The sequence below is a fragment of the Teleopsis dalmanni genome, chromosome 2 (genome assembly GCF_002237135.1).
Source record: "Teleopsis dalmanni isolate 2A chromosome 2, ASM223713v2, whole genome shotgun sequence".
NCBI lineage: Eukaryota > Metazoa > Arthropoda > Insecta > Diptera > Diopsidae > Teleopsis > Teleopsis dalmanni.
Window position 1 is genome coordinate 230,598,105 of NC_051847.1, and position 16,463 is coordinate 230,614,567.

General features: G+C 29.2%; 3 protein-coding genes and 1 long non-coding RNA gene across 16 annotated transcripts in view; 2 read left to right on the top strand and 2 right to left on the bottom strand.

Annotated features, from left to right (window-relative positions):
• The window catches only part of LOC119679083 (tyrosine-protein kinase Fer), a 69,659-nt gene that overhangs the window by 11,489 nt on the left and 41,707 nt on the right, over positions 1-16,463 (bottom strand). For 6 of the 10 annotated variants that reach the window (XM_038091247.1, XM_038091246.1, XM_038091245.1 and 3 more), the window contains one exon: positions 13,740-13,905. In XM_038091247.1, coding sequence (XP_037947175.1) covers positions 13,740-13,905 — 166 coding nt within the window. Of the gene's footprint in view, positions 1-10,642; positions 11,559-11,630; positions 11,814-11,872; positions 12,002-12,347; positions 12,435-13,253; positions 13,468-13,530; positions 13,906-14,542; positions 15,303-16,463 lie in introns of those variants that run through there. The other 4 variants (XM_038091253.1, XM_038091248.1, XM_038091250.1 and 1 more) reach the window with 4 other exon arrangements.
• Positions 699-1,945, top strand: LOC119679086 (postreplication repair E3 ubiquitin-protein ligase RAD18-like). 3 transcript variants are annotated; one of them, XM_038091257.1, is made up of 4 exons: positions 703-954; positions 1,023-1,125; positions 1,211-1,261; positions 1,469-1,945. In XM_038091257.1, exons 1-4 carry the CDS (start codon positions 946-948, stop codon positions 1,774-1,776), a joined length of 471 nt encoding a protein of 156 aa, XP_037947185.1. In that variant the 5' UTR covers positions 703-945; the 3' UTR covers positions 1,777-1,945. The 3 variants fall into 3 exon arrangements, with proteins under 3 accessions (XP_037947188.1, XP_037947185.1, XP_037947184.1); XM_038091256.1 differs by having other exon boundaries at positions 706-954; positions 1,196-1,261; XM_038091260.1 differs by lacking the exon at positions 1,211-1,261 and having other exon boundaries at positions 699-954.
• On the bottom strand, positions 1,871-5,597 carry LOC119679088. Its single transcript, XR_005252382.1, has 2 exons — positions 5,074-5,597; positions 1,871-1,907 (listed from the first exon to the last, which is right to left on the bottom strand). It is a non-coding gene; the product is annotated as an uncharacterized LOC119679088 (long non-coding RNA).
• Positions 4,016-10,093, top strand: LOC119679085 (phosphotriesterase-related protein-like). 2 transcript variants are annotated; one of them, XM_038091255.1, is made up of 5 exons: positions 4,016-4,274; positions 8,598-9,113; positions 9,196-9,360; positions 9,427-9,644; positions 9,719-10,093. In XM_038091255.1, exons 2-5 carry the CDS (start codon positions 8,726-8,728, stop codon positions 9,854-9,856), a joined length of 909 nt encoding a protein of 302 aa, XP_037947183.1. In that variant the 5' UTR covers positions 4,016-4,274; positions 8,598-8,725; the 3' UTR covers positions 9,857-10,093. The 2 variants fall into 2 exon arrangements, with proteins under 2 accessions (XP_037947183.1, XP_037947182.1); XM_038091254.1 differs by lacking the exon at positions 4,016-4,274 and having other exon boundaries at positions 8,301-9,113.

Here is a 16,463-nt window from a genome sequence, read left to right on the forward strand (position 1 = left end):
ATCCCCTTATGGTCGAGATTAATTTTAAATCACCTTCAAAATGATGATTATTTCTCTGTGCAACTCTGCAAATGTCTTAATGTTTTAGATTTTTTTACGATCTTAGAAGAAATGTCATAATGTCGTAGATTATTTTACGATTTTAAAGAGAAATGTCAAAATCTATTCAAAATAAACATTGAAATATCCCAATTTATTGCATTTTTAATTTTTGCACGTAAAACTTATTTTAAAAACTATTTTAAAAATTTATACACATGAGTTCCACAGTACATCTATGTACCTTTAATATATATAATTATATAATATATAATATAATTTATTGCTGAATTGTAAGCGTGATAGTTAATTGTTTTTATTTAATCGTTATGTAGAAAACATGCGAAATAATTTTATAGCCATCCACATTTTATTATTTAGTTGTAAAAACGGAGCAATTTGCAATTTATCTCGGTAAACAAGTTTCCCTAAATCATAAACAGATGGACAAAACCAACAACACAATAACGAATAACAGCTGTTGATATTAAAACAAGAGCAGGAACAGGTAACAGAGTTGCATGCAATTAATTTTAGATTTCGAAGATCTCTTATTTATTGATATTCTTGATTTGTTGGTAGTTTGATAAAATATGCTGTTTCTATTATTCTTTTTCATATTGTAAAATATTAAAATAATTTTAAAATGTATTTAGGATATCTCTTAATATACATTTGCAAATCTCGTTCTTACGTTACGTAGGATTTTATTCTGTTTCATTTCATATCGACGTCCACTTTTGATTGTTTCGTGAATTATCGATTGCATCGAATTTGACTGAAATGACATTTCTTTGTTTTTGTTTGTTTAAAGAAGGGTTATGTGCGGTTAAACGCAGAAACTGTAACATAATTCCGTTAAATGTATTTTGTATGTGAGTTTGTTATAAAATAGCAGTTATCAAAATGTCTTCGGTAAGTCTTACAACTAATTGTATTATTAAAAATGTTTTCATGATTTGTTTTTTCTTTGACGCTAAAAGAATAAAGATAATTTGTCAGCAGTTATTAGGACCCCAGACCGGGCTGAATATCCACGCTTATTTTCACCAAGTACTCCAGCACTCCTAGCAGAAATTCGGCAGAGTAAGTATTGACTGTTTTTTATTTTAGTTTCTAGTATCGAGCGTAATATCTAACATACGTAATTTAAAAGTGAATCGATTCTTAGATGGGGTTCACCAAGTAAATGTCCAACCACTAGCAACTGATAGTCCAACTGGTAAGCCAACAAAAAATAATTTCAAATTAATACATATCGAACTTAAATATTATAATATTCTATGAAATGTATTTATAAAAACCTTCACGCCGAACAATAAAGAGCGAACGATTATCTTTTTAAGATATCCGAAGATCTTTACCTTTCGGTAAAAATTTAATTTGATTAAATAATGTAAATATATAAGTTTTTCTTATTTTGTTACAGTTCAACTCGATGAAGTAATTAGTCTTTCAGATCTATCTATATCCAGTGAGGAAGATGATGACATTGTATTTGTCCCAAATGTCATTGATCTGTGCTCCACAGAGTCTGAAAATAGTGCTGAAAATAGTGAGATTGAACATCAAGTAATGTGTCCCATATGCATCGCACCAATGACAGTTCCTGTGTGTACAAAGTGTGGACATGTTTTTTGCGAAGCTTGTATAAATAGAGCAGTCGATACTTCCAAAAAATGTCCCCTTTGCAAGGCAAACATTTTAAAAAAACAGCTGCGTCGCATTTTTTGGTGAATATTTATAAATAGTATAAGCTTTTTTTACCTTGTTATTTCCATATTCAGCACATCTTTTTCAAATATTATTGTTTTTCCTTTTTTTTTTTTTATTGAAATGAAACTTCAGTCAACATCAGCTTGGTTTGACTGAAATAAATAATTAATAAATATTTTGAAATTGTTCACTAACCAATTTTATGTGTAACTAGTTATATAAGTAAATTATTTTTCTATTTTATAAATATATATACAGTAATTCACTGGTAAATAAACGTGTATTGTAAAAATAATTCTTTATGTAAAATTGTGATCAATTTATCGGTGCTTTTAATTTTATAAATAAATTTTTAATTAAGAAGAATTTTGGCTTTTGTTATAGTTGTTAGTCCTTTTAAATCTGTAAAGCAATATCATGTCCCACCGATACTCCTGTTGGATTCAGTCGTTGACTGAAGACGGTGACTATGCGAAACTTCTAGAGATGCAAGGTATAGTTGATGCGATGGCTTTTATGGTGGATATCGCTGCGATCAAAAGTTCAATAGCTGCCAGCCGTAAGCTGTTGAAGTATGTTCAATTTATTTAATTTATGTTGTTTTGCGTAAAGTTTTTTAAATTATTAGAGTTGAGATCGCATGGTAATAAAAGACAAATTTCTAAAGGAAAATTCTAAGGAGCAGCACTGATTATGATTTGAAACAATTAAGACTGAAGCTGAACATATTATAGTGATTTGGTTGTTTAATTACTAAATACTTATTATTATTTAAGTATTTATATGTTAGAAAATTAATTTGTTATATTTCTGCTCCGGTAAGTGAAAATTATAAATGATTTTGTGCTTTAACCAACTCTTTATCAAAATTATATATTGAAGGATTTTATGTGCTATATTAAAGTTTAGAACCGCATTTAGGTTTTTTTCTTTTTTGGTTTTATAAATTTTATTGCATTTTTAGCGACAGTGAGAAACAGCCACTAGTCTACTCTGCCTCTACATTCCTGCCTCTAGGTCTTAAGCATCCAAAATAATGGTTTTATTTTGTGATTCCTTTTGAATTAAAAAAGATTAAATCATATGTAAAAACATATCAGGAATTTCAAAATAGTGTTTAAGTGCTCTCCAACTCCTGCTAATCTAACAAGAGTAAGACCAAATTCAAAGTGCAGCTCTACAGTCTGTAGGTGAATGATGATACAATATTTCATAATAATTGTATATTTTTAAAAAACAACGATTAGTTAGAGACGATGTCCTGGTGAATGAAAAAAAATTGGAGATGAATTAACGTTTGTGTTTCATGTAGTTTCAATTAACATCTGTTAATGCTGATTTTTGAAAATTAAAACGTTTGCTGCGATATTGTGCCTAATCCTTAATCTGATTAATATTAATATGAAGATTTGTATGTATATTATTGTATTTATAAACCATCTTATTTTCCAGTAGTTTGAAATCATCTCATTTCTTAGTATTATATACTTATATTTCAGGTTGCAAGGGTAAAAATTTAGGTAAATAGATAACTTTTTTAAATCTAAATTTGTTTAAACCAAGATGGAAGAAAGATGCTAACGGAATGCTTGCAAGCACGGCATACTTCACATATGTTTTTCTTGTTTTCCTTTATAATTTACTTAGCACTTTTTGCTGTGATATCAATCACATTTTTGCCAATACTGTCGCAATAACTGTTAATAGTTCTTTATATTTAGCAATTCTATATCTTTTATTTCTATTTTTTCTAAATAGTTATATTTTTTGAGCAATGGTATATTATTTTATAATTTTTCTTTATTCATATTATATTTGTACTATATATTTCTGCTATGGGAGATCAGAAATAATTAACACTAATCAATTTGGTTTTTAAAGAAAACCACTTATCAAGCGATTGTGATTACTTTATCACTCATACGCCCCCGAAAACGTGACAATTGGTAATTTAGTGTATAAAGTTATCAATTTATTTAATATTTATGCAATATTCGATTGTGTTGTTGAGATAAATCAACAAAATATGAAAATAGATGAAATTTTACTGTTATTTCCAATTTACCCAATATGCTCATAGCTACTCTGCTGCTTTCGTACGTGACAGGTAGTCTCATATCGCACTACCGGGTATGTTGGTTTCACGTTTACACTTCAAAAATCTTTAAAGCCGAAGCAAAAATTGTTTTTTCTCTGAATTACTGGACGGACGACTCTGCTCGGTTTCGTTGTTAAGCGGCTTCCTTAAGAATTTCAGTTACATTTCAACGCTCGCTGGCTACGCAATGTTCAAAAACTTAGTTCGCATCTTAGGCTAAATTCTTTTATCGAAATCGTTTAAAATAATTAACGATTCTTTTTTCCGTGAAATACATCAATAAAGAGTGCATTTATAATTATTTATAAATAATTAACAGAGAATCTAGGAAGTTCAACAACAAAAAACAAAGGATTTTTTGTGTTTTAAATAAAAATATTAAATTATGGAAAAGATGACAACAAATGGAGGAAGTGAGAAGGTAATTTATTGACTACATTAAAATTTAATGAATAAAAAAGTAATCATAATAAGAATGTTAAGAAGAACTGAAGGTTGTGCCCTTCGCCATGACTTTATCGCAGGGATAAATGTTCTCTATAATTGTTTCCGGTTTGTGTAAATTAAATATTCCATAATATAGTACTTTTTATATAGACGAACTCCTTTGAAACAAATGCATCTATAGTGAAAACACCTGAGTAATGAATTTTTTTTAAAATAATTATTTTTTTATTTATCTAAAAGCTAAACTCCTACTTCACAAATATTTACAAATATAGAAATAATATTGAAAAATTTTTCAATGGTAGGGATGGCAATAAAACTATAAAGAATTCAGACAACTGGGGCAGAAATGGTTTGCCACTTTAATTGCAGATCGTGATCAAAATTATATCACGATCATTTACAATTAAACCTATATTGTAAATGTTTGTCTAAATAAATATGATTTAAATATGTTACGTTTGCAAAGTGCATATAATAAAATTTTATAAATTTTCTTTAGACCTTTATAAAGACCTTTTTTCAAGATCTTTGACTGGTCTTGACAATTTCGTCGTAGACGCGTCTGACTGACTTGGGTAAACTAAAATGAATCATGAATATGAATCAGTTTAGTTTTTATGGATCACAAATATCTGAAATTACAAGCAATATCACTCATAGATAAATAGTATTTTATATAGAAGATAAGTAGATTAATTCATGAAGAGATTTTGAATAAATTTATATATAGAGTAGTAGATAAATTTATAATAGTATATCTATAAATTTACTTAACAGAATTCGGAATAGGACTTTCGATTCCTCAATTGCTACTTAAACTGGGCCTCTATTAAACAATTACAATGATAGCATTGAGGTGATATTCAGTAGTGAAAATCAGTTATACCTAGTTTTATCTTTTTCAATCCTAAGGCGAAACCAAAATTGATTATAATACAATTTAAAAATTTTTGCCAAATTTAAGATTTATGATTTCAAATTGTCAAGGCCACATTAATTACAACTTTTGATAAGCTTCCTAATTGATTATGTTTATGTGGAGCAATTAAAGAAAAACTATGCTAAAGTATATAGTCGGTCACAACTGACCTTACGATTGGAAGAAAAGATTGTTACTGTATAATATATGAAGAATGACTTTTAGAATTATAACATTTATTTTTAAGTAAAATAAATATAAAAATTCAATATACCTACTTTTGATATTAAAATAACATATGCGCATATACATAACACTCGAATGTATTGAAAAATAGGCTTTAATCTCAATTGATAAAATACCAACTCTATTGTGAATACAATATAAATTAAATGAATTATATGTAGTAACTTATATCTGAACCAAACGTTTATATGGAGAATTGCATTAATTTGAAGTGAACTGGGTGAAAAATTTCAGTTAAATATCTTGCACTGAAATAATTTCATATGTATTATATACATGTTTTATATGATAGCTGTATGATATATATTTTTGATGTTCGCTTATAGAAATTTTTGCACTGCCATTCAAGTTAATAAGTCTCTGATAGCTTCCTTATCTGTCCATCCCCATTATTTTGAATTTATATTTATCAATTTATTTCATATGAGAAACAAAACAAATATACATGTCATTGGCTCTGATGTACCCATTGTGTCTTCAACCCATTTTAAAGAATCGTTGTCTATAGAATTGAATATGCAAATGATAAAAATGTAGATTTAAAATGAACGCTATTGTACAATTTATTTTGGGGTTATAAACTACAAGTACGATCAATTCTGTTCTATAGATTAGCAACAGCAACAGCAACAGTTAAGATACTGATCGGCTGTTGAACTTGATAAACGTCATATGACTCAAAAGAAATAAAATTATGTGCTGCGTTAAAGAAATGTTCGAGAGCACGCGAATAGTGACTGAACAACTTTCTTTTTACAATTTCGGATTTCCAAATGTTTTATATGTAACCTATAATGTATATATGATATATACATTCTACACATTCAATTGTACATATATTACTTTATATTCGATGTGGATTGAGAAATATTTAAAGCATAAAGGAATTTGTTATCGTCTATTAAATTTCTCATCAGCTACTGCTGATATTGCTTCAAGTTATGAAGTAGATATTTTATGGTCTTGCCTCGAAAAGTAGTAATTTATGCGTAATATTAGTTGGTATACTCGTATCATATATTTGATAAGACTGGCAAAGTAGAGATTTTACTGGCAAAGGTTGAGTTGTGACATGTGAGCACCGCATGCTTGATAAGTAAATTGGCTTAGGTCAGTGATAATTTGTTCAAATCTAATTTCATAGCTAAATGGCTCCTTGTAAATATATTTAAGTAGTATAAATTCCACTTTTTCCTTACTTATATTTGTACATTTCTCTTACACTTAATTTATTTTAACTAAAAATAAAACATTTTAGTATAAATAATCAAATATATTTATCAAGCGATCAATTGTACTGCAAGTTACAAATAACATAATATAAGTTAAATAAGTTAGGTACTGAGATATAAATATATAAGAGACGTTTTTCAGAAGGTTATCTTAAGTTTCTCCAAAATGTCGTAATTATATTGTCGTACTATAGGCGCATATCGGTTTTCTTTAATGGTTCTTTCAACATTAATATTGGTAAATTTATTTTTATATTTGTTAAAATATCAAATTTATAAGATTTGATTTATTCTTTTTGATAAGTATGGTACGAGTAAATCTCAGATACCTAAAAAGTATCAACAGGAATGACACCTGATAAAAATAAATCCGAATTTGATAATTTAGGTGGTAAAAAAATTTTTTTCTGATTATTTTCACTATAACATAATAGGTATTAGGAAATACACTTCCCTACACCTAAAATAGAAAATTTTTTTTCTAAATAGTATTCTCGACTTTATACTCAGCAATGATAGAATTTTATGATTTATTCGTTCGAATAACCAATTTCAAAATTAGTAATTGACATATCTATTTGGAGAGTTTCACCTATCAAGCAATGTGCACTCATAAAGTTACTAATTTAAATATTGAATACATTAAAATATTATTATTACTGCTCAATTAAATTGAATATTACCTATCGAAGTTAGGAATTCAATCCAACTCAGACCGCAGATACTGTAGAGAAGAGAGAGAAGCTGCATACCATGTGCATCACGACACTGATGCACAAGCGGAAGAAACACCTAGGAGGGTATTTCATGGATCATAAGAATTGAATACTAGGAAAGATGGGCTCTATACTGTCTTTCATTAAAGAAATCGGACTTGGAGAAACACTCTATTCCGACTAAGGGGCACAATAGATCCTTTATGTCGCAGTGCACGGTTTTTTTTTAATAATAATAAAAATAAAATTGAATGTCTAAAAATTGCATTTTTTATAAAAGTATCTATTTAAAAGACTCGATTATTAGTCGTTAGTCTGTTAGTTTGTGGCCGAAGTCTATTAATTTCGAATTGTTATTAAACTTGTTCCAGAATATAATTTTTTGATGGTTCATTTATTTTACATTAATTTGTTTGATTGCCGGTTTTTTCCATTTTAAAATATCTTATCTTCTATTATTCTGTGTGCTAATTTTACTACGTTAAGGACCCTGGCTCTTTACCATACCATAGTAGTTTATTTATTATTACAACTATTCTGTGATTAAATCAGTAAAATAGTGCGTATATGTGCATAAAACTAAATTAACTTAACTACTTGTAGCTTAAGACAGAGATAAAAACTTAGAATGTTTAATGCCAGATAAGATTAAATGCTGGTATAATATAATCCATTGGCAGAACCGAAGTAGTACTAAAAAAATTTAATTTTTTTAAAATTTTATTAGAATGATTAGTAGTTTTTTTTGACATAAAATCACATTTAATAATGAATTACATCAAAACTGATTTATACTTTTAAATAATTAATTTTAATACTTGAAACCGAATGTAAATTATTTACAATACAATGAACAAAGTTAACCAATTATTGTATATCAATTTTATTTTATCTGCATTATGAACTATCACAATCGGGTGTAATAGTTAAAGTGTTTCTTCCACTTACGCCTCTACTCTTACTGCGACCAGATATCAATTATTGTTCTTTAAAGATCCGCTTAATTGTACTTAGGTCAATAGATTTCGAATAATGGTCAAGTGATCGTATGTTTTTTGATTTGGCAAAACGGATAAGATCGTCTTTGTTAAACAGCTACTCCTACTCCTTTTTTATTTTAATTATTTTCTTTATTTGCATCTCTAAATAAATATAACTTCAATTATATTTATGATATACAGTTTTGGGCAAAATTGAACCCAACTTATTGGGTCGCACATTAACGCATGAGCACATAGCTCTCGATTTTGAAGGTTTTCATTGCGAACCTCCAACAGAGTTCAAATCAGCACTGGAAAGCAAAATATCTATGGAAACATTGGGCTATATACGGCAATATCCATATTCATCACTGGAAAATGTTCGTTTTTATGATGAAAATTCACGAGATGCTGCCAAAAAGGATGTGGCTTTATACAAACAATTTGGAGGTGGAACAATCGTAGAGAATAGCTCTCATGGATTGAAGAGAAATTTGGATTTCATGGTTGATGTCTCCAAAAGTACTGGTGTGCATATCATAGCTGGAACTGGACATTACATACATGATGTCCAGGACAAAAAGGACACCTCACTAACAGTCGAGCAAATGACTGATATTTATTCAAAGGAGATTATAAATGGTGTTGAAGTAGATGGTGTCGGTATGGTGAAGTGTGGTTTTATTGGTGAGGTAGGCAGTACATACCCTATACATGGTGAGTTTAGCAGCAGTGTTAATTGTATACATATGTACATACATATAACAAATTTCACATTTATAAAAAATTTAATTTTAAGATTTTGAAAAACGCGCCATACGCGCTACCGGTGAGATACAAGAAGTTTTAGGTTGTGGTGTTTCATTTCACCCTGGTCGAGATTCTGCTGCACCATTTGAAATAGTACGTCTTTACTTAGAAGCTGGTGGACGAGCTGATAAGTGTGTTATGTCGCATCTGGATCGTAAGTTAAAATTAGAAAATAAAATAGATTAAACCTAAAATAATACGACATTTTGGTAAATCACAGGAACCATATTTGATATAGAACAATTATTGGAATTTTCCAAACTGGGCTGTTATTTACAATATGATCTCTTTGGCACTGAGTGCTCTTTTTATCAGCTTAACCCAGCTGTGGATATGCCTTCTGATGGCCAACGTATAAATAATCTAATAAAACTGATTGAAGAAGGTCTATGCGATAAAATTTTGATGTCTCATGATATACATACTAAACATCGTTTGGTAAGTAAACCTTAGTCGTTTTAGTCATTTAAATTAAACATTTAAATGTCCATTTAATTTGTTATATTTTTTAGACGTCTTATGGTGGACACGGTTACCATCACGTGCATATGAATATATTGCCCAGAATGTTTGCTAAGGGCTTGAGCTTAGAGCAAGTGGATCAAATGACTGTCACTAATCCAGCCAATTGGCTTCAATTTAATATTTAATAATTGTCTTATATGGTGTTACATTACATTACATTATTTAATTTAATTATTTCGTTACAATAAAAAAGAATATTTCAAATGATCAGTTTTAAAGTAACGGCGATGTTTAAATTATATTAATTCAATATAGAAACAATATTAAATAATAATAAGACTTAACTAGTTTTTAACTGATTGATAAGTGATAAGTTTTTAACTGATTAAAATGTATTCTGCCTGAAGAAATGTATTTCCTAACTACCAATGGTGTGAAGATTGTACGTTTATGCAAATTAAAAACTAAATAAAATTATTTCGTTGATTAAATTAATGAAACGATTTCTTTTAAAATAATAAGAATTATCTTGGAGTAACATTTCATACTTTGTTCTTTGATGTTTAAGATGTTTTATTAATGATTACGGACAAAAAACTCAAAAAAGAATTTCCTAAGTTTAGCCAGTACATTATTCTATACCTTACCCTTCTTGTCGGAGACGCAGTTCATTTAGGCCCTAAGAAGAAGAAGCCGCTAATTTTGTCTGCATCGCTATGCCAAGAGAAGCAATGTCTTTAAAACATAGAGGTGATATGGAATATAAACTAGTGAAAGTGAGGCCTTAGAGTGACGATCTGCATTCTGATGATTACAAAAACAGTTTAAGTGACAAAAAGATATCGACTTCAGAAAAATAACAACTAACAAAAACCCCTTAATTAAGAAATTTGTTATCTGTATGAGTTGGAGTAATTACATCTTATGGTAGGCATTAAATTGAAGTATTCAAAACACATTTTTTTACATATAAATTTCCTCATTAAAAATTTATTTATTCTTCTATGATTTTGTATGTCTCGTAAAAGAATTATTTGATATTAAACGGGAACTTAGCATTGTATTATATTAACAGAAATAATTTACAGAAAGATAAGTGATAATTATATACAAGACATGAGAAAATAAATAGATTTTGACTTCTAGAAGAATTGTACGCCTAGAAAAATATTTATAATTTCTTTAACAAATGAGATAAACGATACAATTATAGAGTGCAGTTTAACAAAAATTGATAACGTAAGAAATTATGATAATAATAATAATTTACAAAGGGAGTATATTCGAAGGAAAATTATATAAATTCTATATATATGAAATCAGAGTTTCATGACATTTAATTACTAATCGACTTAAAAATAAAATTTAAAAATGTCAATATCATTTCGTCAATTATTTTTTGGCACATTAAATATTTAACAAGAGCAAAATAGATTCTCTTATACAAAAATATATCTCTATGCGATTTAAGACTGGACTTGTTACTAATCCTAGGCATAATACAAAATGTATAATTTTAATATTTTGTAGTATTCTCATAAAAATAGCAAAAATATCATTTCTTCTTTAAAACTGAATTTTACCTTCTTCTCACGAAGAGACCAGTACTTAAATATCACCTTAAGTCTTACGAATATGCAAATATACTTTCTAAAATATTTTATGTTTACATGAGTATATATCTAAATTTGTTTTAATTTTAAAAATATAATTATTAGTTATTTATATAATTTTTTTAGTGACTATTTTGTAAACGCAAAATCAGTGCATCGACGACATTGAAAATTTCATCGAAATGGGGACGAGATTCAGCTTCAGCAGCCCAACACTTTAACATAAGGCGATACATTTCCGGAGCGGTATTTTCAGGTGCCGGCATGCGATAGCCTTTAATTGAAAATTTATATAATGCAATTATAAATGTCTTACTTGGAATTGATCGAGATTATTATTACTTACCAGTGTCGATGCGTTCACGTGCGCGTGAATTACTCATGCCTGAATAGGGCGTATCACCTTTAGAGAAAATCTCCCACATTAAAATGCCATATGACCACACATCACATAGCGATGTATATTTTCCAAAATTTAAAGCTTCCGGAGCAGTCCATTTGACCGGTATTTGTTTCATGCCATCTGAAACTAAAATGCAGAAAAATAATAAATAACAAAGTTTTTAAATTCAATTATATTATATATACCTATGTATTCCTCCTCTTCTCTGGACATACCAAAATCAGATATTTTAACAGAGTTTTCGAAGTCCACCAAACAATTCCGTGCGGCAAGATCACGATGGATACAATTCTTTGACTCCAAATATCGCATACCTGAGATGGAAACATTTAACAAAACCATTCTTATATATTTGAAGTTAAACAAATGATTTAAGCTATACATAATAGAAATGAATAATATAGTCCATTTTTATCATTTTTGAAAATTTATTGTTATAGTTCTGATTTAATGACCCAGTAAGTAAAAAGTATGCTCAGTAACGCATATTAGAAGACTAAAATCATAGAGCAGGAAAGCATATTCATGCTTCCAAATATTCCAACTATTCAAAAGTACTTAAGCGAATTAATCATTGTTAGCAAGATTTTGTGTTAACCACGATTATTTAAGGTTTTAAGATTTGACCACTAATAATTAATAATTACTAGATATACTTACCAGCCGCCGCATCTCTACACATGCCCATTTGCTGCCGATACGTAAGTGAATTTGAATTTTTACGCAGATAATTTAACAGTGAACCGCCTGCAAATATTTGTGAAAGATTGAAATAACTAAGTTTAAATAAAAAATTAACTTTTTATAAAAAATGTATAACTTTACATATCAATTATTTATATTTTATTTAAAAAAGTGTTCTCTGCACATTCGTCAACATTAACGAAAAAAAAATACAGAAAGATTCCTCTCTAGTACATTTAGAGAAAATGAGCCAAAGATTTCTTTATCTATTATTATTATTGCAAGGGATGGTACACCGTGATCTATGCAATTAACGTAAACATAGTTAATACAATTGATAAACTTCACATTTTACTGTGTTCTAAGTGTTTAAACCTCATTCAGTTTAATGCACGCTAATTGAAAGTTCAGGACTTATTTTTTAACACTATTACTACCGTAAATGCATATGTAAAATTATGTTAAATGCAGTTGTTATCTAGCAAATATTGGAACTTAAAAATAGTAATTACCGAGATTTAATTTTGTTTTTATATATATATATATATTAATGTCTTTTATAATTTTTAGAAGTCCCAAGGCTTTAAATTTAGTAGAACAAAAAAATTGTTCATTACGACCTGTGATTTTTCCTAATTACAAAAAAGTAAAGCAAAAATGACAAAATGTACAGCCACTTCTCAAACGATCAATTGCCGTTCGTACTCCCATTAGAATTTAATCATTCGTATGGTGGGTTAAACAAACAGATTTGCCAGTAACGGTATAAATATTCGAAATGCAACACAAACAATGATATTTACATTGCTCTAACAAATCAACTGTGTAGTGATTACTAAACTAATAATCTTGCATAATTGATAATAACACAATTTGTCTTACCTGGTACCAATTCCATAACAATCATTATGGGTTGCTTCTGCACACATATGCCTATGAGTTTTACTATATTTGGATGATCATATTGTTTAAGTATGCGACCCTCCTGCAAAAACTTTCGCTTCTGTTCATCCGGTAATGTCATGCGGCAAGTTTTGACAGCAACATCCAATTTTGAAGATTTTAACTTAGCTTTATAGACATCGCCGAAGTTACCCTATAAACGAAAATAAAAGTAAACAAGCTACTTAAACAAGTTTACACAAACAAGTAAACAAACCCTTCCAATTTTCTCCAGCAATATAACGTCGTCATTACTAAGCTCCCAACGTTCACGACAGATAGGACGTCTTAAAATAGCACCGGACTTCACAGTAACTGGCAATTCTGATTGATACTGATGCATTATCAATTCTTGTATGCTGGGGAAAGGTGGTCCTTCAAAACGAAAGTGCCCATCTACTGTGGTTTGCACTATGAAATGTTTATGTCCATTCCAACAAACACTGAGTACAATTTGACTCTCTTCGTTACGTATAGTTTCGCGCACCAAGAAGTCACCATCGTTATTGAGTAAACGCACCACTTCCTCACGGGGCAAGACGCCGTGAAACCATTCTTCTTCATAGAGCGGTCGATTCGTGGACAATGACATCTGTTTTTGAAAGAAATACAAGTTATTTTATCTAGGAATTTATAAACACGCACCAAATTAAGAAAGATTAATGGGATTAGTAGATAACCAAAAGTAAAAAAAGTGAAACTAACATGCCACCAATAAACGACCAGTATGATATTTGTTTAATTACAAAAACTTAAATAACACTATAGATGGATTCTACGAAATATAATAGCAAATAATTAATAATATATTAATAATAAGGTGCATTTAAATTGCTTAAACGTTTTTAAGCTCTATAATATGTTAATTTCTTCGTTAATTATTTATTTGATTGCTTTTTTGTTTTGGTGGAAGGAAGTGTGTGGGTGCAATTTTGAACTTCATGAATTCAACAAAGAAATAAAAAATAAATAAAAGCAGAAATTGTCTAAATATAGCGATTTTATAGTCAAGCAAAGCAAGATATGGAGCATTTTCATTTTTAAGCAATAATTCGAAATATTTAAATTATATAGAAAAAAAACATAAGAGAAAAGTGTTCAAATTATATGTATAAATAGTCATAGTCTGCTTAATTCTTATTGTCATTATATATGTGTATTTAGATTAACTGGATAAACACTAATTTAGTGTCACTAAGATCTGCTTCCACCTTTGACTAATTACTCACATAAAGTAAGGATTTTGGCCGCTTCTTTCGAACGGGACGCACAGGTGGTTCGCCGTTTCCCGATGATTTATACACAAACAATTGCGCAGAGCTTGAGCTGCTTTGCCCGGAAGTGCTCATGATTTATAAAACTTTTTCCAAATTAAAAACACTATAGATAATAAGCCACATGCCTTCTTAACGCAACAAAAAAATTACGCCGAAAATATGTATTTTAATAACAAAACTTCCGACAGCACCTTTATGGTCTATCTGGTCTATTGAAGAGATAAATTTTTCATTTTACCGCTGCTGTTTGCAAATACAGCTCTTACGATCGCTCATCGTCAGCTGATGGGGGCAGCTCGCAAGAATGGGTTTCTCTTGAGTCTTTTCAGTTCGGTATTTCGGCACATCTGCATTGCTTATATCTCAGCAACTATAGCATCTATAGCAGCTGTAGACTTTGAGTATTTCAGAATCGATTATTGATGCATTGAACTTCTGACATTTCACGTAAAGTTCAAATAATGACATACCACTTCCTGCTTTTTTGTGTTTTTTTTTTTGCTGGTATTTATTCATTTAAACGGAAAGTAAAATGTATTTTCGGTATGTGGCAAACGCATTTGACTGAATTAACGCAACCTTAAAAATTTATTTTTATTTCATAAACGTTTGTGCGCTGTAGGTTGGGTAGAAAAATGAGCAATATGTTAAATGATAGAAAGATAGATACTTTGAACCAAACACATTTGGTGAAGAATTCTCTTAAATTTGACATATTTTTAGTATACGAGTACATGATTATATTTTCAACAAAAAAATTTGTGCTGCTATAGACATATCAATACATGCAAAAATTTCATCGTTCCAATATTAACAAAAGAATTGCTGAAGAGCCGAAATGTTCTACTGTCCGCGAGATGTAAATTATGAAAGTACATTAAAAATTAAAATTTACTCTAACATAATCCACTTTATGTTGTATAATTCCCTAGAGAAAAATATTTTAATTTAGAATACGTACTAGTATTGTTTGTATTATTTCATACCTAAGTTATTTGACAAATACGAATATTTGATTTTGCATCAATTAAATTTAACCATTCGCAATTTTCCGATTAATTCGAATTTAAAAACTCCTCTGATGTAAATTATATTAATTAAGTGAATATACAAAGTGGTCAAGTAGCGACAATGCAATTTATCAGTAAGGAATACTATTTAAAAGATAAATTGTTCATATCAGATATATTTTTACATCATTTCCATATAAAGTTATCAAGAAAGTAAACATATTGTTCAATAATGCCAAATCATAGCCGAATGAGTGAATGCTAACATTTTGCAAGAAGAAAATTTGAAGAAAATAATATAAGCGACGAAGTTGTGCTCATTAAATCATCTATCAGTAATCTCTCCAAAGGATGAACTCAATTCAAAGCAACACTGCTCGCGATAAGTTAAGACTACTAAAGCACATTTCCTAAAAATATCATTTTAAAATTGCTAAAGAAAAAAATTTCTAAGATGTTAGAATGGAAATTGATGAAAATCAAATCATATCGTAAGTTGACAAAGTCGATTTGCCTGATTTGCAATGTAATATATTTAGGCACGTAATGAAGGAAGTGTGGTGTAACTAAATTATTATGTTAATTTTATAGTTAATTAAGTTTTAGAAATCAGTTCATTCATATATCAAACATCGACCATAGATTTTTCGCATATGTATTCGGGTACATAAAAATGGAGAGATAAGAAAAGAAGTTCCGTTTTACTAAACAGTCTTTTACATTCACTTCTATTTATTTCTAGTCTAGGTACACAGTGCAAGCTTTGTTAAGCGAGCCCTCACATAAACTGACCAAGTTTTTAACGGACAGTTTTCTTAACTGAACTAAATTGCTGGCGTCGTCGATGTCAGCATAAGAGAGGT